Source organism: Lepidochelys kempii, chromosome 1 (genome assembly GCF_965140285.1).
Source record: "Lepidochelys kempii isolate rLepKem1 chromosome 1, rLepKem1.hap1, whole genome shotgun sequence".
Lineage (NCBI taxonomy): Eukaryota > Metazoa > Chordata > Testudines > Cheloniidae > Lepidochelys > Lepidochelys kempii.
In genome coordinates this window covers 312,083,365-312,109,646 of record NC_136380.1, presented here as the reverse complement: position 1 = coordinate 312,109,646, position 26,282 = coordinate 312,083,365, and the positions used below count along the sequence as shown (strand labels likewise).

The 26,282-nt window shown below is 37.9% G+C and overlaps 1 protein-coding gene across 6 annotated transcripts in view; it reads left to right on the top strand.

Annotated features, from left to right (window-relative positions):
- The window catches only part of POT1 (protection of telomeres 1), a 149,009-nt gene that overhangs the window by 89,651 nt on the left and 33,076 nt on the right, over nt 1-26,282 (top strand). For all 6 annotated transcript variants that reach the window (XM_073328246.2, XM_073328247.2, XM_073328245.2 and 3 more), the window contains 2 exons: nt 8,116-8,406; nt 12,888-13,043. In XM_073328246.2, the coding sequence (XP_073184347.1) occupies nt 8,137-8,406; nt 12,888-13,043 (426 nt within the window). In that variant the 5' untranslated portion in view covers nt 8,116-8,136. The remainder of the gene's footprint in view (nt 1-8,115; nt 8,407-12,887; nt 13,044-26,282) is intronic.

Here is a 26,282-nt window from a genome sequence, read left to right as displayed (position 1 = left end):
TCCACAGTCTCTGTCTTAAATGACCCGAAATTGAGTCACTAAGCCAATTCTGCACCCTTCTAAGGCACACCATATTTCAAAGGAAGCTGACTAAGCATGCCAATTTAAGAGGCCGTAGAAAGTTGCCCTTTAGACCAAAGTCGTGACATACCCTTTATTATAGTGGTGCTACTGCACCACGATAATAATTAAAACAGGTATTGGCAAGGCCCTGTGGGTCAGAGCTAATAGTGTAATGGGGAAAAAGAGTTCAGTTGGGATTAGTCTAAATACAGAATCACTTGATTTGCTCAATGTTTCAGGAAATGAAAATTGCAAGCATCTTGATAACAGGATTGAAAAATTGTTTTGCATAATTATATTTCTGTTAATATTTCTTGTAATTTTATGATTTAAGCTAATACTTAATGAATTACTACAAATATACCTGTGCCTTCTACTGCATCAATTACTACAGATATACCTGTACCTCTTACTACTGTGGGCGGAACACAGTGGAGGGAAGGAAGTTTAGCTTTCTCCCTAACAGTGGAAGCACACGGTCTCAAAATGTTGTGTTCTATCAACACCGTACATATTGTACTCCCCTTTTGACCTTATGTTACACACACTAAACTACATTAAATGAATGTTGAGGTTACAAGTCCAGCGCTCAAAACGTTAGGAAATACCAGAATTGAGGTTGCCCATGCAACATTAATTTGGCCCTCTTGTGGGTATGTATTATGATACAGTCTTTAATTACATGATAATGTGACATTTCAGGATGCAATCCAGACCAGTGAGGGGCTGTGTCACCCGTGCCCTGCAACCTAGGATGCCTAACAATGCTTCACTGTTGTAGCTTCCACCTGGGCAGCTCGCAAACAGCACGCAGATAACACCCTGAGTGATTGTGTATAGCTGCAGCCTGCTAGCCACACTCCAGTCACAATCTGGCTTCCACCAGCCTGGGTTACCACATGCAGGATGACGCCAACACACTCCCAGTCATGAATTTCCCCCCAAAAGTGTGTTTAGCACTGTCCAACCCTCTCTTGGGCAGTCCAGATATATTAGGTCCATTGCCTCTCTAAGGAGATCAAGATACAACAGGTTGCCACCTCAAATGGGGTTACACATACAGTTCATAACCCTGAATTAGTTTTGATTAAAGAATAAAACAAGTTTATGTAACTACAAATAGATAAGTTTTAAATGAGTACAAGTATTTAGGCATTAAAGTCAAAAATGGTTACAAGAAAAATAAAAATAAAAGCTTCTTACTACTAAACTTAACAAATTAGACTTGGTCAAGATGAAATTCTTACCACATGTTTTCAGTAGCATTGCTGACCAAATTTCTGGTCAGGATCTTCTCCCAAGTTCCAACGGCTGTTTTTTCTTTTGTCATCTTAAGAGAGAGGTGGATAGGGAGAGATAACTTGGGGTATTTTTGTCCCTCAATTTTATAGTTCAGTCACCCTTTCAAAATGTATTTTCTTGAGATAAATTTTTTTCCAGCTGAGAGCAAAGAGACTTGGAGTCTGGTGGGAAAGTGGCTTCATTCTGTCTCTTTTCACCAGTGCATATGGAAATGCACATTTTCTTTGTCTTGGTTCTTCCCTCTTTCACTGTCTGAGGAGTATATTTTCAGCGTATATGCAAATTGAGGTACACACACATTTCTTTGTTTAATACAGGCCTTCTTGACCAGTTCTACCTAACTGGGGCTATGTGAGTTTGAATATGTGCCTTTAGCATCATGGGGCGGGGGATTTCATAACTGTACACACAAGGTTGCTACAAACATTGCACTATAATATTATTGACCAGTCAGTTATTAGGTTTCAAATGATACCTCACAAGGCATATTTTGTACAAAGATTTTTACAGTAATGTGTAGAGTGGAAAACTTGACCAAATTTAGGTGCTTTTTCAAGGAATGGCAAAAAGCACATCCCCAGCATGAGGAAAACTCTCCCCTGCCAAATTTCAAGCCCTTGCTTCATGCATGGGAGTACTAGAGCGACTCAACTAAACAGTTGTAAGAATTTTTTATAATATTGGCAAAACGGTATATATTCTCCCAAACTCATTCAAAGAAACAACCAAACCATTTTGGCTGAAACTTGAAAAATATTCAGCCTGAGGCACACATTTGGCATGGAAGTAATTCAGTCCAAATGGCTAAAGTCTGACAAAATTATAAGGAACTTGAAAACAGGATCTTAATATGGGATGTGTCAGGCAACCTTAACTGTGGACAGTGTGACCAGGTATGCCTATAACTAGGGATTGTTGTTTCTGGTACATCTGTTTTCTGTTAGCGTGTTACCGGAAATCCTCTTTAGTGTTATTTTGCCAAGTCTTTCACAATTTTAAAATATTCCAAATTGTTTCTTAACTACAGTATTATCAGAGAAATGTGTGCTGTGTCTGTCTGTCTTTTAGGGTTGTCTCTTCAATAGAATGTTGTTTGCAGTGTTGTTGTAGCCATGCTGGTCCCAGAATATTAGAGACACAAGGTGGGTGAGGTAATACCTTTTATTGGACCAACTTCCGCTGGTATTTCCCTCCCTCCCCCACACTGTTCCTCACACGTTCTTGTCAACTGCTGGAAATGGCCCACCTTGATTATCGCTACAAAAGGTTCCCTCCGCCGCCGCCCCCCCCCCCCGCTCTCCTGATGGTAATAGCTCACCTTACCTGATCACTCTCGTTACAGTGTGTATGGTAACCCCCATTGTTTCATGTTCTCTATGTATACAAATCTCCCCACTGTATTTTCCACTGAATGCATCCGATGAAGTGAGCTGTAGCTCACGAAAGCTTATGCTCAAATAAATTTGTTAGTCTCTAAGGTGCCACAAGTACTCCTTTTCTTTTCATAGAATATCAGGGTTGCTGTATAACTGTAATAAGTAGGTGGTTCTTCACCTCCACAACGTTCAATCAGGCAAAGGAATTAAAGCATAGTTCATCCACAATACTACTTTCATCCTTGAGTTTAAAACAAAACAAAAACAAATGGTGTTGGGCTTTTTGGAATTGTAACACAAGAAAATGCAATACTGGCTTAAACCAATTTCTAGCTATTTAGGATTAGCATAAGACCTTCATGGAGGGGGTGATTATCCCACATCCACCTACTGCATGTTTCCTTAACCTTCCTCTGAAGCATGTTGAGCTGGCTACTCTCTGAGACAGAATAATGGACAGACCACAGGTTTGATCCAGCATGGCTGTTCTTCATGTTACTCTATCCTGACTTGGTGGGACCATCGCAAAAGTTAAGAGTAGTTTAGTGTCAATACTTTTTTCATCCTTAATCCTCTACTGAGACTTCCAATAAGGATGCCAACAGTCATGATGGCACTGTTTGTGACTTTTTGTGTGTTTGGTGTGGACATCTGTCCCCTAGGACCTGGACTGAGGCCACCACATTTATAGCACAATACCATGAAGGGGACTAAGTGCCATAGTGGTGTAATGCATTTGCCTTAGATGCAAATCCTATTTAGTGTTTGTACACTTTTGAAACAAATGCACACTCACAAGCTTGAAACTATCCACCCAGATCAGCAATTTCTGTACAATAGTTGGTGTTGGCTACTTGATAAATAAGTGCATTGGCAAAACTGTATGGAGAAGCTTGCACAGCATAATGTCCAAATTGTGTCTTTTTAAATGTGTCCTATTTTAGAAGCTGGTGGATATTCTCTTCAAATCATTACAGCTGCTTGTAGTAATTTATTTTTGTTAGCATTCTGTTTAAATATATGCACAAAGATTTAATTAACATTGGGAACACAACGTATATACTGAAATATTATATGTTACTTCTCTCTTCCATTACCACCTGCCTTCTTATATGGCCTCAATTATTATGCAGCTATTAGGATAAAGGAATTAAAATAGTAAAACCCAAATATAAGAGAGAGCATATGATCAGGATACCATATTATTAAAACTAGTTTAAATTGTGGATTAGTACACTTAAAGGAATGTGACAAAACATTTACAAAATATAAGGTAATGTTCCAGAAGACATTATTTTGGGAAGGAAAATGTTTTCATAAAAGTAGCTGTCACAGGCATCAATCCTCTATCTCAGGAATAATCTGAAAATCTGATTGAGCTGGTCAAGGTTCGATCACTTGGCAAATTTAGAATAGTAAAAGTTAACTAAGTTGCGTATAATAATTTTAAGATGCTAAAGCAAATTATAACTTTACTGTTTTGCCAATGCCTTATAGCAACATTTAGTGTATTCTTTGCCTGGTTTCAGTTTAAGAAGGAATTCCTCAGAGAAGACTATCTACAGTGAAATATTTTTCTATTTAAGAAACAAACAAACCCTTTGTCTTGAAACTACCAGACATTCTTTTGAGAAATATGTAAATTATGATCAAGCCTTTGAACTTGTGGCATCCAGGTTTGAAAAAGCTGTCTTCGATTCCTAATCCAGCTGGAAATCAACTTTCAGATTTAGTTTAGATTCTTCTTACTGTAGCAGTTATAAACTAGCTTTATGTTGTCTTTGTGAGGCATTTTGATGATCTATGACAGCAGTAGTTTTGTAAAGTCTCTTACATTGCTCTTGCCTTTATAATTTAACTATCAGTTTTGATGGAAAATTACCTCAAAATTATCCCAGTCTAATATTCAATTTATTATCACACTTTCCCTTCCATTGAACTAGATAGATAATGTTTTTTTGAATCCAGATGTATTTGGCTTTTTAAAATCTATTCATGAAGCTTTGGAGATTAGCAACTGTTGTGTAAATATATTCCGGGTGAAAACCTGTCCTATTGAAGTATATGGGCGTTTATCTTTGACTTCAGTGGGGTCAGGATTTCACACTCAATTCTTCAGGTTTAAAATCACTTATCCAGAAGCTCCCTTAAACCATAAGTGAAGGTAGTTGCTTGCCATTGCAAGCATGGTCCACACCATCTGTTTCGTTGTATTTTTTTTCCCCCAGTAGATGTTTTGCTACAGTGATAATTATTTATTCCAGAGAGTATCTGTCTTGCTGCCAGCCAAGATTCCAGGAATAATAAAAAGCATTTCTTGTAGGAAAAGGTTGTCATCTTTTACTAAATTCACAGGTTAGCTTTATCTACATTTAATTAAAACTAAAATTAGTTTAAACATAGCTATTTTATAGTGTAGCATTGCTTACCATGGTTTGAGAGCTATTCACTGTGCTTTAACAAGCCACATTTGATGGAACTCTGTCCATGAATTTTCTTTAGATTACACTCCACTTATTTAGTCACAGTCCTTTGCAATGGGCAAGCCAAGAACATTCTCCCTCTATATCATCTGTTCCTTGGTTCTGATGTTCTCAGCTAGGTCATTTTTTTTTCTTTGTAACCTCTGCTCTATGTACTTTTCTGTTCAAATTGTCATTTGCTAAATAGTACCATGCATTATTTACCTTATGAACGAACAGCTTTGAGACCTGTGAGTGGCTTCCTCACTTACCCAAACTTAAGGAATTTCACAGAAAAAACTCTTCACTTCAAGGTCATTTGTTAATGTCCTCCATCATGCTTTTTGAGGTCTACTCTCTTATGTTTCATTTCCTTTACTGCTTAATTACTGTACTTAACTGTGTTTGTCTCTGATTTCAATTGTAATAAACTAAGGTTACTCATAGAGACCGTAGGAGCATGGCACACACAAACAGAGCCCATAAGAAAGGAGCATGAAATCAAGGCTATAGTCAGCGAAAATAGTCTAAATTGAAGGGATAGATGAAAGCTCAAAGGATTCCACATGAGCCAGTATAGTTTCCTGTCTTACTTACACAGGAAGTTAAGAGCTTCATAAACTTCTCTCTCTTAGGTCTAGTGGTGAGTTTTCAGTCTGTAAGTTGCTGAGATACTATGGCAATGGGTACTTGATAAATTATTGAACAAATAAATGGGAAATAAAAGCAAATCATCTGTGAGAGGGATTCATTTGAAATGCCACATAAAATATTTGATGATATAGCTGAAATCTTTTTGATCATAGATAAATGAATAAAACTGAAGAAAGAAGGCTTTCCTTTTCCCTCAGTGCTGCATAGTTTTGTGCATAGTATAGAATATATTGCCAGTGTCAGCAGCAGAGCTAAAGGCTATTCATTTATCATGGGTCTATGCTGTTTATAATAGAAGTTTTCTTTTTTTGCATTGAGGTGGGAGTTAGGAGACAGAGTTGATTCACTTCAAAAGAATTATGAAAAATGCATACATTCCAGATTTATATCTTTTGTTCTTCTGTTGTTGGTTTTTTTTTTTTTTTTTGGTTGGTTGGTTTTAGCTAAAGGTCAAAAGATTAAAATTTATAACATTATCTTTAGGAAAAGCTACCTCATGAAATGCTGCTTACTTTATCTGTCGGGTCTAGAGAATATATAAGTGCATGTAAGTTTGGATTTTATCCTAGAAATGATACTTAAGGCATTTATAATTGTAGACAAAGTAGCAAGGATTAAGGGACTTCCTGATATCAAGCCCTCTTTAGCTGCTTTGTTTACAAATTGATAATGTTTATTTATTTATTTGTATATTTATGTTACAAATTATGCTCTGGAAATGTTGGCAAATTCTTGATTAAGTCTCCTGCTGTTTAGAGCAGTTTTGTAGTACAGGTTCTTTTGGGTTTGTGCTATTTTCTAAATTGCTAAAGTATTTAATTGGCCTGAAAACAGGGCACTGGGAACCCTGTACTGATCATTTTACAGCATGGCTAAGATCTAGGATGTAGAAATGGCAAAATTATTCAGATGAGTTATTCTGAACAATTACTACCTTTTGATAGCCAACTCTTAAATTATGTAGGGCTGGATTACCCACTTGGCGAAGTGGGCCAGTGCCTAGAGCTCCTGTTAATGGATCATATCATGTATGTGAGCATGTCCTATTGACATCACATAGAGACAGGAAAATATGAGGAGCAGACTGTCTGCTGCTTGAGGGAACACTTCAGGATTTGAGCTTTCCAGAATGCATTGGATAGTGGCAAGCATAAGTTAAATCAGTCATCTGGCAGGCAGGTGTCCATTGCAGGAAGAAGAATATTTGGGACTCGGAACTCCCATTAAGGTAAGTTACATGCATGAATCAAGGGGGAAATTGATTTATTTATTGTGTTGTCATAAGAGTAGAAGTGTAGCTCACAGAATTGGTGTATTTTATTATTGAGGAACCGAAGGGGCAATGTTCAACAATCTACTTTATTAGCTGGCAGTGTGGTCTAGTGTATAAGGAGCTGGACTTGGAATCATGATACTGGGGCTCTATCAGTGGTCTGCTTAGTAACCTGTGGCAAGCCATAAGAAAATAAGAACAGCCCTATTGAGCCCACTAGTCTGTCTTCCGACAGTGCCCAGTGACAGATGCTTCAAAGGTAATGAACAGAACACAGCATCCAATGAAGTGAGCTGTTGCTCACGAAAGCTTATGCTCAAATAAATTGGTTAGTCTCTAAGGTGCCACAAGTACTCCTTTTCTTTTTGCGGATACAGACTAACACGGCTGCTACTCTGAAACTAACAATTATTGAGTGATCCATTGCCTGTTGTTCAGTTCCAGCTTCTGGCAGTCAAAGGTTTATGGACACCCAGAGCATGGGGTTGCATCCCTGACCAACTTGGCTAATAACCGTTGATGGAGCTATCTTCCATGAACTTACCTAATTTTTTTTAACCCAGTTATACTTTTGACCTTCACCTCACCCTGTGCCTCTGTTTCCTCATCTGTAAAGGGTAGTAGGGCAGATGCTTACCTCCATTTGGAAAGCACTTTGAGGTCGATGAATGAAAAGCTTTATATGGGAGCTAATTATTTTTATAATTTATTTACATATGCATTTTGGATCCTGCCAGTACAGGAATTATTGGTGTTAGGTTGCATTTTCTGTTGCTTGTCTGGTTGGTTTTCTGGGTGTATTCATTTGTTTTGGTGTTTTTTCATTTGGTTCCTCCCTCCATATGTGTTCTTATTTTGTAGGACTAATACATTTTAAAGAGCAATAACAGGCAACAATCATTTTTATGCATATAAAATATTGAATTTTGTATACATTTTCATGCACTGTAGTCAATATTTTTTTCTTCCTGTTTTTGTGTTGTAGATCAGGGAATACAATGAACAGATGCAGGGGATTACTGGTATTGGCTTTGCATCCTTGACATTTGATGGAACCGTAGGAGCACCGATAGTGCCTCGAACCTCTAGTAAATCGTACTCTTTCACAGAAGAAGAACAGAAAACAATAGAAGAACTACGTATGTGGGCAGCTAGTAATCTTTCAGTCTGTGGGCCAACAGCAAAATTGTCTGGTGTCCAGCCAATGCTGTTTTTTGACCTTACTTGCCAACTTGTAGGGAAAGCAGAAGTGGATGGATCTTCCTTTCTTCTCAAGGTGGATTTTTAAATAATTTAAATAATTGTTACAGATTCTTATTTCAAGGCTTTATGTTTCAGGGTTTTAATGATTTCACTCAATCTTATATTTAAATAATGTTATATAGGAGTCTTTTCGACATCTAAGGATTATTTTAATAAATATATGATCCTCAGCCAGTTCACTTTCATACAAATTCATTTGTCTTTAAAGACATTCAGCTCACCTATTCCTCTAGAATTATTCACAAATATTTGTGTGACAAGGTACGTGTTCAGAATAGGATTTCACAAGCATTTGTAGTTTGAAATTACAGAATTTCTTAATGCTGAAAAAATGATATTGTCTGTTTTAAGTTTCTACATTGTGGCTAGTTAAATAACAGACTTCTTTTATGTACACTTCTCTGTATTATGTTTCATTAGAACAGAAGCAGGATATAATTTAATGCACTATGTAGCATTGTTTAGCATATGGATGGATGGATTGAGTATGCTATCTTTTTGAGGTATTTGAGTTAGCCTTTATTAGTTATGCCTAAATTCTTTACAGAATCAGTGCTTGAGTAAAGAAACAAAATACAGTGTGTCACGCTGTTTGAAAGCACTTTCAGGGAATTAATACTTAACATCAGCTAAGTGAAAAGGGATCTGTGTGTGTAATTTTCCTGAATTAGAAACAGCAACAGTGGACTGATTTTATCCTGAAACCCCTCCATGAGTTCACTGTTAACAAATAAGAGACAGTCTGATGTTTTCCATCTGAGTATTTCTGCTTTTATGTGTAGTAAAGCCAAGAAACAATTATCTGAAGCCATATTTTAGTATTTTTAGATAGGCAGAAAATAGTGCATTATTCCTTCATTTAAGCAGCATAGGTGTTCTCATGAAGAACATTGTTTACATGACATAAAAAGGAATGTTATTTAAACTACATCCTGCAACATGCCCTACAGCTGTTACAAACATTTTAATTCAAACAAACCCATGTAAAATGGATGTCAAAGAAGGACTAATAAAATGATTTAAGTACTTTATGAACTGGAGGTAAAACGTTCATAGTTCATTACCTCAATGAGCACACGTTCGTGCTGTGAGATCCTTTTGTAAGGACACAGGCAAGTAATTTATTAAATTGTTTATCTTTCATTGCTTTTTGTTTATTTTAAGTTCCATAGACTCTTGCATTTGTGTCAGTTTTATATAAGCAAAAGAACAACTGGGAGAGGGGGAAATAAAGGCTTGACTTGTGAAGCATGTTAGATCAATTTATTTGTACTAGTAACCTTGACAGTGTCATTTTTGTAGGAGTAGCATAAAGATATTACCACATAAAACTGCATTTAAATATAGCAGTTAGACAAATTCAGAAATGCTAATTTTGGGGTTAATATTGTTATGGCATTGTTAATGCACTCCTTGGTGCCTATGTGCTAAAGTCTATCTGATTCTCTGTCAGACATTGATCTTGCTATAAGCAAGGCTCATACTTTTGGCAGGGTCTTGGCTAGCCTGTGCTGAATTGCTAAAAGGTAGTGTCCATGCCACCACCATTTCATATAGTTCAGATGGTGCTCTTGATTAAGTCTTTGTTCTTATGATTTAAAGCAATGATTAATTTGACTATTTATAATTTTCTGCAGTCCAGCTGCTCAATGAATAAGTATGTGAAGGTAGTCATCACTGTGGTGGCCTAACAGACCTTTTGATGTTCTCTCAGAGAAACCATCAAACTTACTTCCAGGGCTTTGTGCGTAGCCAATAGTATTTGTTTAACCAGTTTTTGATATTGTATTTGTTGCACAGAACTAATAAACCAAATGACCAGTAGCAGTGCTGTGCAAAAAAATGAGCAAAGAGCAATTGGCAAGTGCTTACCAACTGCTCTGAGAATTTTCTGTTTAAATTGGGGATACTCAAATCCTCACACTGGAGCAAAAGCTATCAGAAGCAGGTGATGAAGAAGGAAAAATAAAACTGAATTTTTAATGCATAAACAAGATGAAGTTTACAAGATTAAAAGACTTATCGCTTCCTTCATTAAATTGCCTCTGCCCACCTCTATCATAAGAATAGCGTGCCTTGCCGTGGAACCATTCAAAGCTGTAAAGCAACTAAGGGATGCATGGATGTTTCCTACTGCAGCGTTTTGTATCCATGAGTATAAAAGGCCTCCACCCCAAGCTGTCCCTGTCTTTCCATCAGCTGTGAAGGACCAGTTCCTGTTTCCTGCACATGTTTGATTTAGTTAGCGTACTAAATAACCTTTTTAGCCTTTTAAATAGCCTAATGTTCAAATTTTTGGTTCATAGTATAACAGGAGTTGGTCCCTGCGGTAGCAGAAATGGAGAAATGGACAGGTCTTTAAAGAAAAAGTGTCAGTGGCTTCTTGTTCTAGCAAAATATTGGTTCCATCTACTCATTCCCAGTGTTTCAACTGCTTAAGAAGGAAGCTTGAGCTTCATTCACATCTGTGAAAGTAGAGAAGGAACCACAGATTAAAGACCTTTCTTGGAAGAGGCCTTAGTGGCTAATGGGTATGAAAAGGGATATCCTTAAAAGGAATCCATAGGTCCTTCAAGTTTCTCCAGCTATCAAAAATTAAATTAAATAGTTGTCCTTAGATCTGACTGGGGAATAAGCTCTTTGGATCAGAGTTTATCAATTCCCTCTTTTGAGTGTTGGACTACAGAGTTGTTCCAAATACAGCCAGGTGGAAAATGGGGGGGGAAATTTTATCAAAATCCACACACACTGCTGCTTTTTCTGTCAATTGACCAGCTCTACTCCTGAGACCAACCGTAAAAGAAATCCTTGGTGCCTTAGTCCACTTCTTTAAAGTACAAAAATACTGGCAACTTTTTAATAGGTCAGGTAATTTAGGCACCAATATGCAAAATCAGGTAAGATGTTGGATCCAAAGTTGGTTCCAGTTATGCCCGGGTGCAGTTGTCTGTGGAAGTTAGAACTTCTTAGGATCCATGGCAGCAAGTTCCTTTTCCTGCTCTGGGTCCTCAATGTGGGTGGCTTTCTTCTTTTGTCTGCTTTGTAAGGTTGAGCACATGTGTTTTCTCTAGCTTTTTTGCACATGACTTGTATTTCTTGTAAATGCTTCTCTTGAGGGCCCTCCAAACAGGAGATATCTTTCCGTCTAAGTTACAGGAAGTAGACAAAAAGGGAAAAGTCTTGTCTTTTCTTTTGCAGATTACCTCTACAGATGCTAACTCTTGGGAAAACATGCTTTAGCACCATGTATTGAGAACTGTCTAGAAAACAGCGTCCATTGGGGTTGTAAACGTGTCTCCTTGTAGATCCAACATTTAATTGTTATGGCCCCATCTACCCTTAGTTTCTTTCCTACACTGTAAACAGCAGCTTTCTGAACCATTATTTTATTACAACCATTATTGTCTACTTTGGTAATAACCTTGCCACTTTATTTCATAGGGTATAAATTGTAGTTTTAAGAAGCTAGTAACTGCTAATAGTTTAGCCTTTAATTTAGGTCTCTGTTGTTGTGATGCCCTAGACTGGTTATTTGCTCTGTTGCCAATTATCCCCATGTGGACCTACATACAAAATACCAGATTATCATGATATATATATATATATATATATATATATATATACACATGATATATATCAAATGACAATAAAATGTCCATAATGAACCACCGCACCAGATACCTTCAGCCCTGGGAGAAAACAACTCTTTTTAGAGAGTTCCTAGCATGTACTCACTTTTCCTTCTTTGGTCTGCCTTCCACAGCAGTAGTAGCAAAAACGTCTATTGACAGAGAGGAATCTTTGAAAGGCCAGCTAAACACCAGTGGGTGCATCTCCTCCAACTAAGTACCATGAGAGAACCCACCAAAAGATTTCCAGGGCTGGGTTCTTAAGTCCAGGTACAATTTTTATGCTTGAGAGAAGTTTTTTTCCTTCTCCCAGTCCACCTGCCTGATAAGCATCCTAGAAAATCAAGTCCATGTTAATAAGAGGGCCAAATTGTCTCTAGACATTCCGTCAAGCAGTCTTTGTGTCACATACTACACCAGATCTGTGGCACTTCCCCTTACTCTCCACCACTACTACTTGGTTTTTAAATTTGGCTTTTCTTAAGGTGGTGTTCAGGCCAAGATGTTAAATTTACCTTTTGAAGGACTGGGCTTGTTCATCATAAAGACCGACAAAGTTTGGAGAGGGGAAAAAAAAGTAGTGAATACCAATTTAGAGTATGTGTAGCATAAAAAAATATATAGGGGCTGTGATCGACACTACTTAAACTTGAAAAATTGCTGCTGAACCAAGTGAGTGTTTTTCTTAGTTAAGGAGGAAAGTAACTTTAGTAACTATTTTGACTCACAATATTTAATCATGTGAAGGTAAGTAGTTACATATGTTTGTAACAATTTAATCTAAAGTAATCAACTTTTTAAACCTTTTATTTTGCACATTAAAAGTATTAAAAGGGATTGTTGAAATAATTTCTTTTCATGGCAGGTATGGGATGGTACAATATGTCCCTACCCATCTTGGAAGGTGCTTGTGGAAGAAAGTGACCTTGAGGGAGATAAAGTTCTTATCCATCAGCTGAGAAATCTGATTGTAGACATTCTAGTTTACGATAACCATGTGAAACTGGCAAAATCACTGAAGGTAACAGAGAAGTCAGTATTTTTAACTTTAATTTTACTGGATTTTTTGTTGTTGTTTTTTTGTTTTGGATTCATTTCAAGAAAGCTAGCTATCCACTTCTACATGTGATGATTTTGTTTCCAATGTGCTTTTTATCCTTTACGATCTTTCCTGTACACACTATTTTAGTGCAGATCACCTTCAGCAGGTGTGAAACAGCCTCATTACCTTAAAATCACTATGAAAAATTATCCTTCCAATTAAACAGCTCTTTCCAAATATTGTAATGTCATTCATTACCATGTGAACGTAATGCATTATGAAAAATGTACTCTATAGTTGAAAATTATTTATTGGAACTGATGTAAAATGGAGTTAAATTTGTTGCCCAATTAAATGATAATTCTACAGTCTACAAAAAGGTATTGCATATTCTGTGAAGTCTGCTGCATTCTGCAATACATATCTTGTTTTAGTGGGTCAGTAATGTTGATTATACTTAGGGAAAAGAACAACATAATTAAACATGTTTCAGAGTAGCAGCTGTGTTAGTCTGTATTCGCAAAAAGAAAAGGAGTACTTGTGGCACCTTAGAGACTAACCAATTTATTTGAGCATAAGCTTTCCTGAGCTTATGCTCAAATAAATTTGTTAGTCTCTAAGCCCTGGTCTACACTAGGACTTTAGGTCGAATTTAGCAGCGTTAAATCGATGTAAACCTGCACCCGTCCACACGATGAAGCCCTTTTTTTCGACTTAAAGGGCTCTTAAAATCGATTTCCTTACACCACCCCGACAAGTGGATTAGCGCTTAAATGGGCTTTGCCGGGTCAAATTTGGGGTACTGTGGACACAGTTCGACGGTATTGGCCTCCGGGAGCTATCCCAGAGTGCTCCATTGTGACCGCTCTGGACAACACTCTCAACTCAGATGCACTGGCCAGGTACGAAAAGAACCGCAAACTTTTGAATCTCATTTCCGGACGCTGCGGGAACTGTGGGATAGCTACCCACAGTGCAACACTCCGGAAGTCAACGCTTGCCTCGGTACTGTGGAAGCACTCCGCCGAGTTAATGCACTTAATGCACTTAGAGCATTTTCTGTGGGGACACACACACTCGAATATATAAAAATGATTTCTAAAACACCGACTTTTCTGTAAATTCAACCTAATTTCGTAGTGTAGACATACCCTAAGGTGCCACAAGTACTCCTTTTCTTTTAATAATTAAACATTTGATCTTTAGCAACAGTACCATCTTGCTTCTGAATAAAATAGATTAGCAGAAAATGTAGCTTTCATTTTACAGCATGACTATTAATTACACTATTTAAGATATCCTTGGTTTTAGGATCAATTTTATAAGTAATTGGGGAGGGGAGGATGTAGATATATTTTTATGTTGAAAATATTAATCCAGTGTTATGGGTAGACTTAAAATCAGTTTACAATACTGATACATTAATAAATAAAGACATGTTCATGAGTAATTTGCAGATGAGAAGATGGCTCTTGTTTATGTAAGAATTGTTAACTATATTGGTCACACAGTTATTTTTATTAATCTTAGATTTTTTCCCAAATATAGATTTATCTCTTGCTAAAAGATTCATTCCAAAAACAGTGTTGAACAGTACTGTCTGAGAATTAGGAGGAGAAAGTCTACACTTTTTAAGATTCTAAAGATGATCAGTTTCCTTTTACTGTGAAGTCTTGGGTGTTTGTAGCACCACCCCAATCCTTCTCAGCCAGTAATGTTTGTAATAGAAGTTTCCCCTCCTGAATCCAGGTTTTAATGTAAGAACATAATACGTGGGATGGTTTCATAAGCTGTCTCTACTTTTCTTCCCATTTATCTCTTCCGGTTTCCTTCTTGTATCTCATACATCTGTTCTTGTCTATGCTGACCAGCAAGTTATGTTTATGTTCCTATCATCTGTTTTGTCTGCTCACATTTGCATAGCATTATTAGATTTACAGGTGAAGACAAGCCCTAGGAAGGTCTCTCCAGACACAACTTAGTCAAACATCTTTCAGAGAGAATGTGATATCTGTGCTTTGCTGCCCTGTTTGGCCCAGCTTGCAAGAACCATAAGGTGATTTTAGGAACCTGAATTCCTAATACAGAGTAACAATAAAAGGGTTTTGCTGATCCTATGTAAGCCAAGGTTTCTGCTCCAAGAACCTTGCAGTAAAAGTACAGGTAAAGGAGATGAGGAAGAACATATTGTGACACTGTATGGAGTTTGGGGGACACTTTGGGATATTATGAATACCAATATTATAAAATTGCGATGAGTTATGCCAGATATACCATGTAAGGTATATGCAAAAATGTTGTAATTTGCCAAATATGATAATCTTGTTTATATGTTTGTATCACCTTTACATTATGAGTTATAGATATGTATGTATGTCTGTATTTCAAAACTTGTGCTATGCTTCTGGGTGACACCCCCAGACAGTCTGGCATCAGCACTGCCTAGTCCATTAAGTGGCCCATCAAGGACCATCAGCTATACAATTGACCCATTGAGAGAAGGCAAGGGGTGTGCCTTCTGACTTGGCAAAGCATGCAGGGACATGCCTATGGACAGAACTCTAAGGTTTCCAGGCCATGTGCCTGGCAGCTTGTGTTTGGGACAAAGGTAGCACAAGCCCCATGGCAAAAGACTATAAAATGCACCTGCATCTTCTCCATTTTGTCTTTAATTCCTGCTTCTTACCTCTGGTATAACCTTTCTGCAAACGAAGCTCTGAACAAAGGACTGAATGACCCATCCAAGCTGTGGATGTGTTCTAGAGGGACTTTCAAGCCAGCAAACTAACCAATACTGCTAGGAATCTGATATATGGACTTCAAAATCTTTGTATGTATGTGACTGTTTTACCATTTAAAATCTCTCTTCTTGTTCTTCCTTTTTTCTTTATAATAAACCTTTAGTTTTAGACACTAAAGGATTGGCTGAGAGTGTGGTATTTTGGGTAACATCCAAACCTTTACTGACCTGGTGATATGGCTGACTCTTTGGGGTCAGAAAAACATTTTGTACGTGTGAGCAGTGTTTTTTAAATAACTTCTCACCGGACCTAGGTGCTGATTTGGAGCCAGAGAACTGGAATGCAATCAGGGGGGCTGTGTAATTTCTTTTTTTGCTTCTTGATAATCAGTGTGGGGGATCAGAAGAAGAGTTTGGGACTTGTTGGGGAGTTTAACTCAGTGTTACCCACCAGTCTTGGGAGTATCTGCTTTCCCTTTTTGCAGCCTGCCCTGACATTAGCATTTCCAGTGAGGGCTACCCCAGGTCCACTAGGGCACACATATGTAACAAGAATGTGTTTTACATGCTTAGGTTTAGTACATATCTTGTAGGTCCAGATTGTTGTGTGTGTGTTTATGTTGCAATTTTATGAGTATATATCTTTGAAATTTCTATTACAGGCAAAACTAAATCTATCTTAGGTACTTATATGGCTCATGATACCATACTATCTGAACACCTCCCAATCTTTGATGTATTTATCATCAGGTAGGAGGAAAGTGCTATTATCCCCATTTTACAGATGAGGAACGGAGGCATAGAGACTAGGTGACTTGCCTGTGGTGGAGCAGGAAATTGAACCCTGGTCTCCCAAATCCCAGCCTAACCAAATCCCAGCCTAATCCTTTCTCTCTGGTTGGTAATGGAAGACTAGCCAAAATAACTGAATTTCTAGGAAGGGCTTGAGTTGAGATGGTTTGGACCCTGGGAGACTGGAGACTGTTCAAGTGTAGTGTCAATGTGGGGATGGGGGATGTTTAGAGGTGAAATTGATGATAATAATGATGGTGATGAAGAAAAAGGGTTTGGTAAGGTGGAAAACGTTGATAAAGCAAAATGCACTAATGGGAAGTGCAATAGAAAATGAGAACACATAGCAGCAGAGGTAGAATGTACTGCATCTTATTAGAAGTATTGGTGAGGGGAAAGATGGGAAGAAAGAAGGGAGACCTGGGAAGAAAGAAGGGAGACCTGAGAAGAGGAGACTGCATTATGCACATCCTTGTTATCTCTTGCCTGAGCAAGACTTTTGGCCGTGGAGATAAAGGAAGGGGCACATTTTGTATGTGTTATAGATGAAGAAGTGACAGCACTTTGCACAAATTTGGATTTGAAACTAGGAGGACAGAAAGAGTATTGGAAAATTACCCCAAGATCGTGAACCTGCAAAGTTCAGGGAGCTGTGCCTGCCCGAAATATTGATGGCACAGTATGATTCGTCAAGTAAGCATTCATATATCGCTGGAATTCACTAGAATTTTTAAGACATACATTTTCTTAACTACAGGCTAAATCAGAATTGTAGGCATTGAGCCTTCTTTGTATTCATTTACAGACTTAAATTTTTGCTATAATAGGTGGTTCTAATTTAGGTAAGGTTACAGTAAAAATGTGGATTCCAGCTGCTGCATGCTGAAATTTTACAAATCTTTGAAGTTTAATGTTTGTGTGCACTCAATTTTGCTTATTTGTCATACAGAATAGACTCATAATTAAAACTTCAGATGTTCTTAGTAAAAGGGAGAGATGCTTTAATAAAGGACTTGCTATACATATGAGGGAATGTTTGCAAGAGACGTGACTGAAATAATCTGTGGTCATATTATTTCATGTAATACGTCATGTAATACAGGCTTTTGTTATGCACAGACAAGGAAATCACCTAATCCTGTGTGCTTAACTCTGAGCACATGCTTAAAATCCTTTTGAAGTCAATGTGATTTAAGTAAAAATCTAAGTGCTTTCCAGAATAGGTATTAATATAAGAATGCCCGTAATAGGTATTGCGATTTAGGAGGTGTTTTGGCAATTTCAGGATGGTAGAACCAATAAAATACTACACTATTTGTTGGTACATCCTTTTTTCCTTTGAAATTCCTTTAGAATTGTGTTTTCATGTAAATTGCTGTTAAAATGGTAGGTTACACTTTCCAGTATCATCATGTACTGTTTGGAATAACAGCAGCAGCTTTGAATAATGATGTTTTAATGTAAGAATAATCTCCTTTACCCAGACTTGTTATCAAGAAGTCAATAGCAAAGACTGTATAAAAACAAAATATTTAATTTTATTTTAAAATTGTATGCATTTGAAAGCATTCTGACAAGGAGCAAGAAAAGATCATAGTAGAGAAATTGGGTAGTACAGTATAGTCAATTTATAACAAATCATGAAGCATGGCATCAGAATATATCTTCATGCTTATTCCCTGCAAGAGTTTGTCAAAACAACTATATTGTCTTTCAGTATATGCCAGAGAGAACTAAATATCTGAGTATATTATATACATCTTTTTTTCCAGTCAGATTATGAATAGGGTTTTCTGTTGGGAAAACTAAAGATTAGTAAGACTATGACTACGCTGTAATTACTACTGATAAATAGGCTTTATTTTATGTACGGTTGCTGCCTTCATTTCCCCATCAGGTCAGAAGATAGCTCTTCAGCATTGCTGCATTGGGAGAGATGTAAATGTACATTGTCCCAGCAGATGCTCCTGTATTTATTGTACCAGCAAGCAGATTATCTCTTGGAATATAAGAAAACATGGCACCTTCTGAACAGGGAAGACAGTCAGGCAGGGCCATGGTCCTTCCCTACCCCGACCTCTTCTACCGTGTGTGTGTATGTGAGAGAGAGAGAGTTCTAAATCTCTTTAGGTCTTTTGTTCCTCAGTGCAAGGTCTCTGATTGTGTTGCTTGTTCCTGACGCTCACTTCTGAAGGACTGGACACAATTTAACCCATTATGTATGGCTATGTAGAATGTGGATAAGACAGAATGGTCATCAATATATGTCGAACAGAAATCATTTTGAGTTTTGCAAGTGGATTAGAAAGTTAATATTTGATCACTGGTACCATAGAGGGCACCAAAGTTAATTGGAAACTGATCACATTAGATACCAGTGTACACTAATTATTGGCCAGTATTGGCTTTTTAATGACTGCCACTCTAAATGTTCTTTAAAATACTGTGCATTCTTTTTAACAAACATAGGCATTGTCCTGTATGGCTTAGGATAGTGGGGAGAACTTTGTTTGCTGAAAAGTTGCTTTAGCTTTTAATTTTACTTGCCTTAAATATCTGATGTAAATTTGTTATTTATCATATATTTTATTTGTCATATTTTCTTTTATTGTCGTTTTTAGAATCATCATCTATTAATTATATTGGTACCTACTTCTGGTATGTTCTTGAATGCTATCTGGAATGTTTTGTTGTTGATTTCCATTTTGATGTTTCTTTAACATTTTTTTAAACATACTTGTCATACAGGTACCAGCTGTAGTTCATTAAGAGGATTGTTCTAGTTCAAGTTCAAGTAAGGGGAGCTGTTTCTTGTCTCTAGTCATTGACATCTATAATTGAAGATGTCATTTATAGAGACTGATAGTGGCAGTGCTCTTTTTAATGTTTTTTTTCCTGGTGGATTATATCTTAGCACCGGCTAAAATATAAAGAAGTGTCATACGCTTTTTGTACAAGCATTCTGTGAATTGGGAGTTGATATTACTTAGCATGTTCAAAGCTTCTTGCTTAACATGATGCTAACAATATGCAATGCTGCCTCCCAAAGGAATTTATATATATTACGCTTTCTTACATAGGGTATAATCAATTAATGTTATACTGTGTTGCTATTCATAACCTGTACAACCGTTTTCATATATGACGCTGCTGGTTATAATTATATCACTTTACTTATAAGCAGTTATCAAATGTCTAAAACAAATTAATAGTATCACTAAGAATGAAAAGACATCTATGTGTATGTGATCAAAATATAAATACGGGGGGAAGCAATGCCTTGTAGTGATCAAAAAACTTGGAGAGGTTCATCATTCACTAATATGGTACAATATGTGGTTCGATTGGCTTTGCTTGAAGTACAACACAATATCCATCCTTAATGTATTATAATGACATTGAGTATTGCTAGCTTGCAAACTCTTGTCTGTCTTTTAATCCAGCAGTTTCATTTCTCTTTTGCTTGGGTGGAAAGAATAATGATACGCTATTTTGTGCTCCATAGAACCAGCTAGAGCAAAAATAGCTTTATAAATTACTCATTTGGCTCTCTAATTGTCGCTATAATAAGTTGTTGTTTTTTTTTAAGATCAGAGCCAAAATTCATGTTTAACTGCCTCAAATCTTTGTAGACTCTCACCTTTAGTCTCTAAAAAATGGCTGCTCAGAGCTAATCATACAGTTAGATTTATTCCTTAGGATCATTGGATATGAGGAGAAATACAGCACTTAACTATTAAAAATTTATCCAGCTCAGAAATTTTTGCTATCAGGCAAATTTTGTAAGGTGGTGTCTCTTGTATATTTTATAAAGATTCAACTCCAAAAAATTCCCTTATATTCAAGGGTCTTTTATTTATGTATGATTCAGACTAAAACTCCAGGCTAAAAATTAGAAAAAGAGGAATTCATGTCTTCCCATACCTGGATGATTGGTCAGTGAGGGGAACAAGTCCACTTGAATGTACAGTTCACATTACTCCTTTTTGATCATCTGGGTCTGATCTTAAACATGGGGAAGTTGACATTAATACCAAATCAAAAAAGCAAGCTTGTTGGGGTCCTGCTTGAGCTTGAGGGCATTTCTACCAAATGAGCAATTCTGGGCAATTCATCACCTGTATCTGTCTCTCCATTTTACCCTTCGACTACTACCCAAGTGGGCCTGAAGATGTTAGGTCTTATGACCACATGCACTTATTGGTGATTTCAGCATTTCATCCTCCAGTTCAAGTAAATCAGTTTACTCAAACTCCATGGTAGTGATTTCTCAGTGGAGTCTTAATATTGTGTTGGTTGCTCTCATGGGTCCTCCGTTTGACCCGTTGGCAACTTGTTTTCTATCTCTCCTGTGCGTAAAGACATTGTGTCTTGTGGCCATAACTTCCATGAGAAGAGTTAGTGAGCTTCAGTTCTTAATGTATACCCGGTCTTTCAAGGACAAAGTGGCCTTGAGACCTCATCCAAAGCTTTTGTCACAATTTCATCTTAACCAGACAATTTGCTTATCTCTGGTTTTTTTCCAAACCTCAATCAAATGCTGACGAACAGCATCTTCATTCCTTGGATGTGAGATGATGCTTGGAATTTTACTTGGAAAGAACTAAGCCAGTTTTTTCATCACTTCTTCATCTTTCAGTTTCATTTGCAGATTGCATAAACAGTCAAACAGTCTCTGCACAGACGACTTCCAGATGGATAACATCCTGTATTACAATGGCTTGTGGGATAGCTCAGAGTTTACTTCCACAGAGGTTAAGGTCCCATGCAACATAGATCACGTTTCTCAGTGATGTTTTGACATTGGACATTTGCAGGGCTGCTACTTGGTCTTCCATGCATACATTTACCAAGCATTATGCTATTACAACTACATCCAAATCAGAAGTGAATTTTGGAAAGGCAGTCTTTCAGATGCTCTTTAAGGAGACGGGCTTTTAAGGAGACGCAGAGCCCCACCTCCTTCTAATACTGCCTGTGACTCATCTGAGTGGAATGCAGGTCTGCAGCCACTCAAAGAAAAGACTGGTACTTACCTGTACTGTATCTGTTCTTTGAAATTTGGGTACAGATATGTATTCTATGATCCACCTTTTGTCCCCTCTGCGTCAGAGTCTCAATTCTTTACTTTTCAGTGTGGAAACTGAGGAAGGTAGGCACTGGCCTACCCTTAAATAAATTGGGGAGGAGATAAAGGGCCAGAGGGTATGACTGCTACCCCTCTGGGTACAACTAGGCTACCTTCTCTGGCTTTGGTGCACAGGGCATGTACACATCTGAGTGGAATATACATATGCACCCACATTTTGAGGAACAGCAATTATAGTACTGTAGTAAGGTAAGTAGTCATCTTTTTCCTTGAGTTTAGGGTTTTGTTTTGTTTTTTAAGTTGCTCTTTATATAGCACTACAAGGCTATGCAACAGCATCCTTATGTTTTGGATGTATCAACTTTTGGGACTTCTCATACTTCATTCTAAGTCTGATGCAAAGAATTCCATACAAGTAAGATGTATTCTTTCAAAACTTTCTCATATTTTTCTTTGACCTTCTACCTTTCCTGATTTGACAGCCTTTCAGTTGTTTCTAATTGGCTTCTTCTGGCTTCCTATGGTCTCACTGAGGGATTAATCCTAATTACTCTTGGATTATGCTCATCCTGTTTTTAGTTTGAGTTAATGGTGGGGTTGATGATTTTGTAGATCATGGGGCTTACAAATGCTTTCACAGCATGGACTACATCCTAATAGGGAGATTATCTCATGAACCAACTCCTTTCACATTCATAATTGTATGGACCAGCTTCCCTTCATTCTTGATACCATTGTACCAGCAATAAAAGCAACTGTTTGTGTGTGATGGGGAAAAGTAATATTAGGGAAGGTAATTAATAAGTATGTATTAAACTGTATTTTATTAACTTTTTAGGGGGAAATAGTTCCCACAACAACAGCAACGCTCCTAAGGATGTGAACAAATTTAAGCATGTGAATAGTCCCATTGGTTGCAGTGGATCCACTCTCATGCTTAAGTGCTTTGGCATATTGGGGCTCAGGGCAAGAAGGGAAAGGAAAACAAAAGAAGTTAAGAGAAAAGGAACCTGGCCTTCCCTCTCCCTCAAGTAGAGTTCTGTTTTCTTTGGATGAATCAGATTCTGTGTACAAAGCTGTGTTTTCTTTTTTCTTCTCATCCCAGTATTCTAGTGGCCTGGTGTTTAGGCTGAGCCCAAGAAAAGGGCAGTTGGCACCAGCAAAACCTCTACCTCTGCTTGCCTAGTACATACTTATCCCTAACTCAACAAGATCAATCACGCAGTGATCACATATCTCAGGCTTTCTTCTGCACCTACTCAGTAGGCAAAAAAAAAAGAAAAAAAAATTGTTCATTGTGTGTATATTGTGACAGGGCAAGGCCAGATGGCTATAGAAAAGTAGTGGGAGATAGATATATTAGCTCCAGGCTAAACAAATCCCTGGCACCAGTATAAGTGAAATGGCAGCTGCTCCAGGTCAATTAAGACACCTGGGGCCAATTAAGAACTTTCCAGAAGGCAGGGAGAAGGCTAGGTTGATTGGGACATCTGAAGCCAATCAGGGGCTGGCTGAAACTAGTTAAAAGGCTCCCAGTTAGGTGGGTGTGCATGTCAGGAGCTGTGGGAGGAAGTTGCGCTGTTGGAGAGGCTGAGTAGTACACACCATATCAGGCACAAGGAAGGAGGCCCTGAGGTCAGGGTCAAGTGGAGCTTGAGGAAGTGAGGGCTGCTGTGGGGGAAGTAGCCCAGGGAATTGTACATGTCATGTTTCTAAAAGGTCAGCTACCATAGCTGATACTATTAGGGTCCCTGGGCTGGAGCCCGAAGTAGAGGGTGGGCCTGGGCTCCCCCTGCCCCACACCTTTGCCCCCTGATTAATCACGAGACTGGGAGACAACAGAGACTGTGCAAGGAAGGATAACTTCTCCTCACCTCCCTTGCTGGCTTATGATGAAAATGGCTCAGTAGACTGTGACCCTTGTCTCGAGAGAGAGAGAAGGGTTACGTGCAGGGTCACGGTGAGCCTCTGAGGCTAGCGAAATCCGCCAGGAAACACACGACCCACGGAGGCAAGGACAGAGCTTTGTCACAATATATATATATATACACACACACACACACACACACACCAGGATATATCACGTTTTGTATTAAATCCAGGATAACGATTAAAAAAATACAAATGAGATTATTGGGTGACCAAGCCCAAATGATTATAAATGTATGAGATGGAAATTATCTCTGGATTTTTAGGGAGGTAGCCTTATCCCCTAGATGATTTCTCATTAAAGTTCAGGCTGTTCATTTCACATTTATTCCTACTTTGCTAAGAATTGACCTGTAAAAAGATTCATGCTTAAACTGATTCTGGGGAAAATGGAAGTGAAACTGCAAAATCTCCAGGTTGCCAATTTGCTTAAGTCAGTGACATTTTCCCACTTGTCTCTGGCTGGATTCATGTGTTTTATTTCTACTGGGCTGCTACATATGGATAAATTGGAGGCTCGTGCAGTCATCTTACTATACCAATACTTGGAAAGCTGGGGAAAAACAAATACCAGCATTTATCTTTCTAAACACTTTAGAAGGCTTTTCCTTGCCCTCCCACTTCCCTGATTCTTGTCACACAGACAGCAAGCCTCAAAAGAACAGAAATCCAAAGTGCGGACAATACGATGTTTATTGGGGTTAGTTTGCAAGCAAGCATATTCTGAAGCCCTTCACACCAGTCGGACTTATCTCTATATGCTGATAGCGTCTGTTCCCCAGTGTTCCCCACTAACACCGCAGAGCATTTACCCTGTCCCCCTTCCCAGCTCTGATACTGCAGAGTCTTGCCTGTGTCCCTGTTCTCCATTTCCTATTCCCTGCTCCCTTCCCCTGCCTTAGCAAGCATGATTCCAATTTCCCTTCCCTCCACTTCCTGTTTGACCCGTTTATATAGTAATATTCTCAGCTATACCTTAACCAGTCATTTTACTAAAAAATTAATTAATCAATCCTAACGTAATTTTCTAACCAATTATATCCCACTACCCTAATTAACTTACACCTAGCAAAATTAATTATACAGCAGACAGAAACAATTAGAGAACCAGATAGAATAACAATAGAAAAGTGGGGGCCATAAAGATAAAACAATACAGAACTGAGGGTTTCACAACCATTGATCTTAACATTCCTTGCACTGCTATTATTATTTTTTACACAACTGTACCTGATTACACTCCCATCTTGTACAATCAGAGACAGTCAAGTTAAGTTCCACTAGAAACCCCTTGCATTCCTTTAATGATTTTGATTAACTCATCCAATAGTCAAATAATATAGATCAGAGTGCTGCAGGCAGCCAGATAGTCCTTTACAGACCATTTCTGTGGGAAAAGCGCCCATTTTCCCACAGAATAGCTATAAAGCCTCCTGGGGACAAAAACATAGTGATGGTAGTAGCCACCTGACCCCCTTGTATAATCTGTTTAACTGCCAGGGTTCCACCCAATGTGACTGTACCGAGTGCACAAATAATTACATCTACATAACTGGGTTTTATCATCAAACCAAAAACTAACTTACTTATATCACCACAACTGTTACTCTTTAACATCTTCAGAACCGTTACTTTTTTACACTTCCTCAACTACCAACTGTTTACTTCCTCCAAATTCTCCCGAAACGGTGTATTAATTTCTGCAAACAACTGCCTTTTACCCTGTGCTGTCTTTATCTCAGGATTGTTCAACAAGGTAGTAAAAATTTTTTATTAATTTTTATGAATTTCTCAGTTCTCATTTCAGTTTAAAAAAGAGAGAGAAGAAGAGAAAGCTTACCATTGTTAACAGTCTGATGAAACTAATAAAATACCATCTTAAAATACAAAGACGGGAAATCAGATGGAGAAATACAACTTTAAAAAAGAGAGGAAGAGGATTGGAAGAGGTGGTGACAAATATAATGTAAACATCTCTGAATCCAAAGCTGTAAGGTGTATAGGATTTTTATACTTTTTCAAAGGACGAAGAGACAGACAGCTTTCAGGAAGAGAGCAGGTTCCACTCCATAGCACCTCCCTAGAAAAGTGCAGTCTGTTGCTGACTTCTGACACGGTGGTAGAAAGACTAAGCCAAACAGATAGTATAGAACTTGAGAGACACCACACTTCCAGTTCATCGATGAAACACGTTTTTCCATTATCACTGATTTACTTCAAGGCACATTCCAGGAATGAAGGGTAGCAATATAGTTTAGTGACTGGTCTGGCCTATAAAAAGACTACTGAGAGATGCAACATAAACCCAACATTCAACTGTTTATTTTAAACTCAGCAGATAATTTAAGACTCTGATTAAAATAGTCTCTACTCTAAGGAAAGCCAAGAGGGAGATTGGAATCTACTTCCTATATCATTGGTGTCCAAGTGCACCTGGAATTGAATAAGCACTGACTTACCAAACACTATCCATAAAATGGGAGGTTTGAGAGTAAGCAGTAATTAGGCAAGCTCTTTATGGTCCAAACTTGGTTTCTTAGTAAAAGGAATGATCCTAGAATTTAAAGATAGTTGGCACTTTATCATTTGCCTAGTAAGTTGTTGATAATGCCTGTCAGTAATGGGAGCTAATGTGCAAATCTCAAGTTATCAAGATGGTTAAAAACAA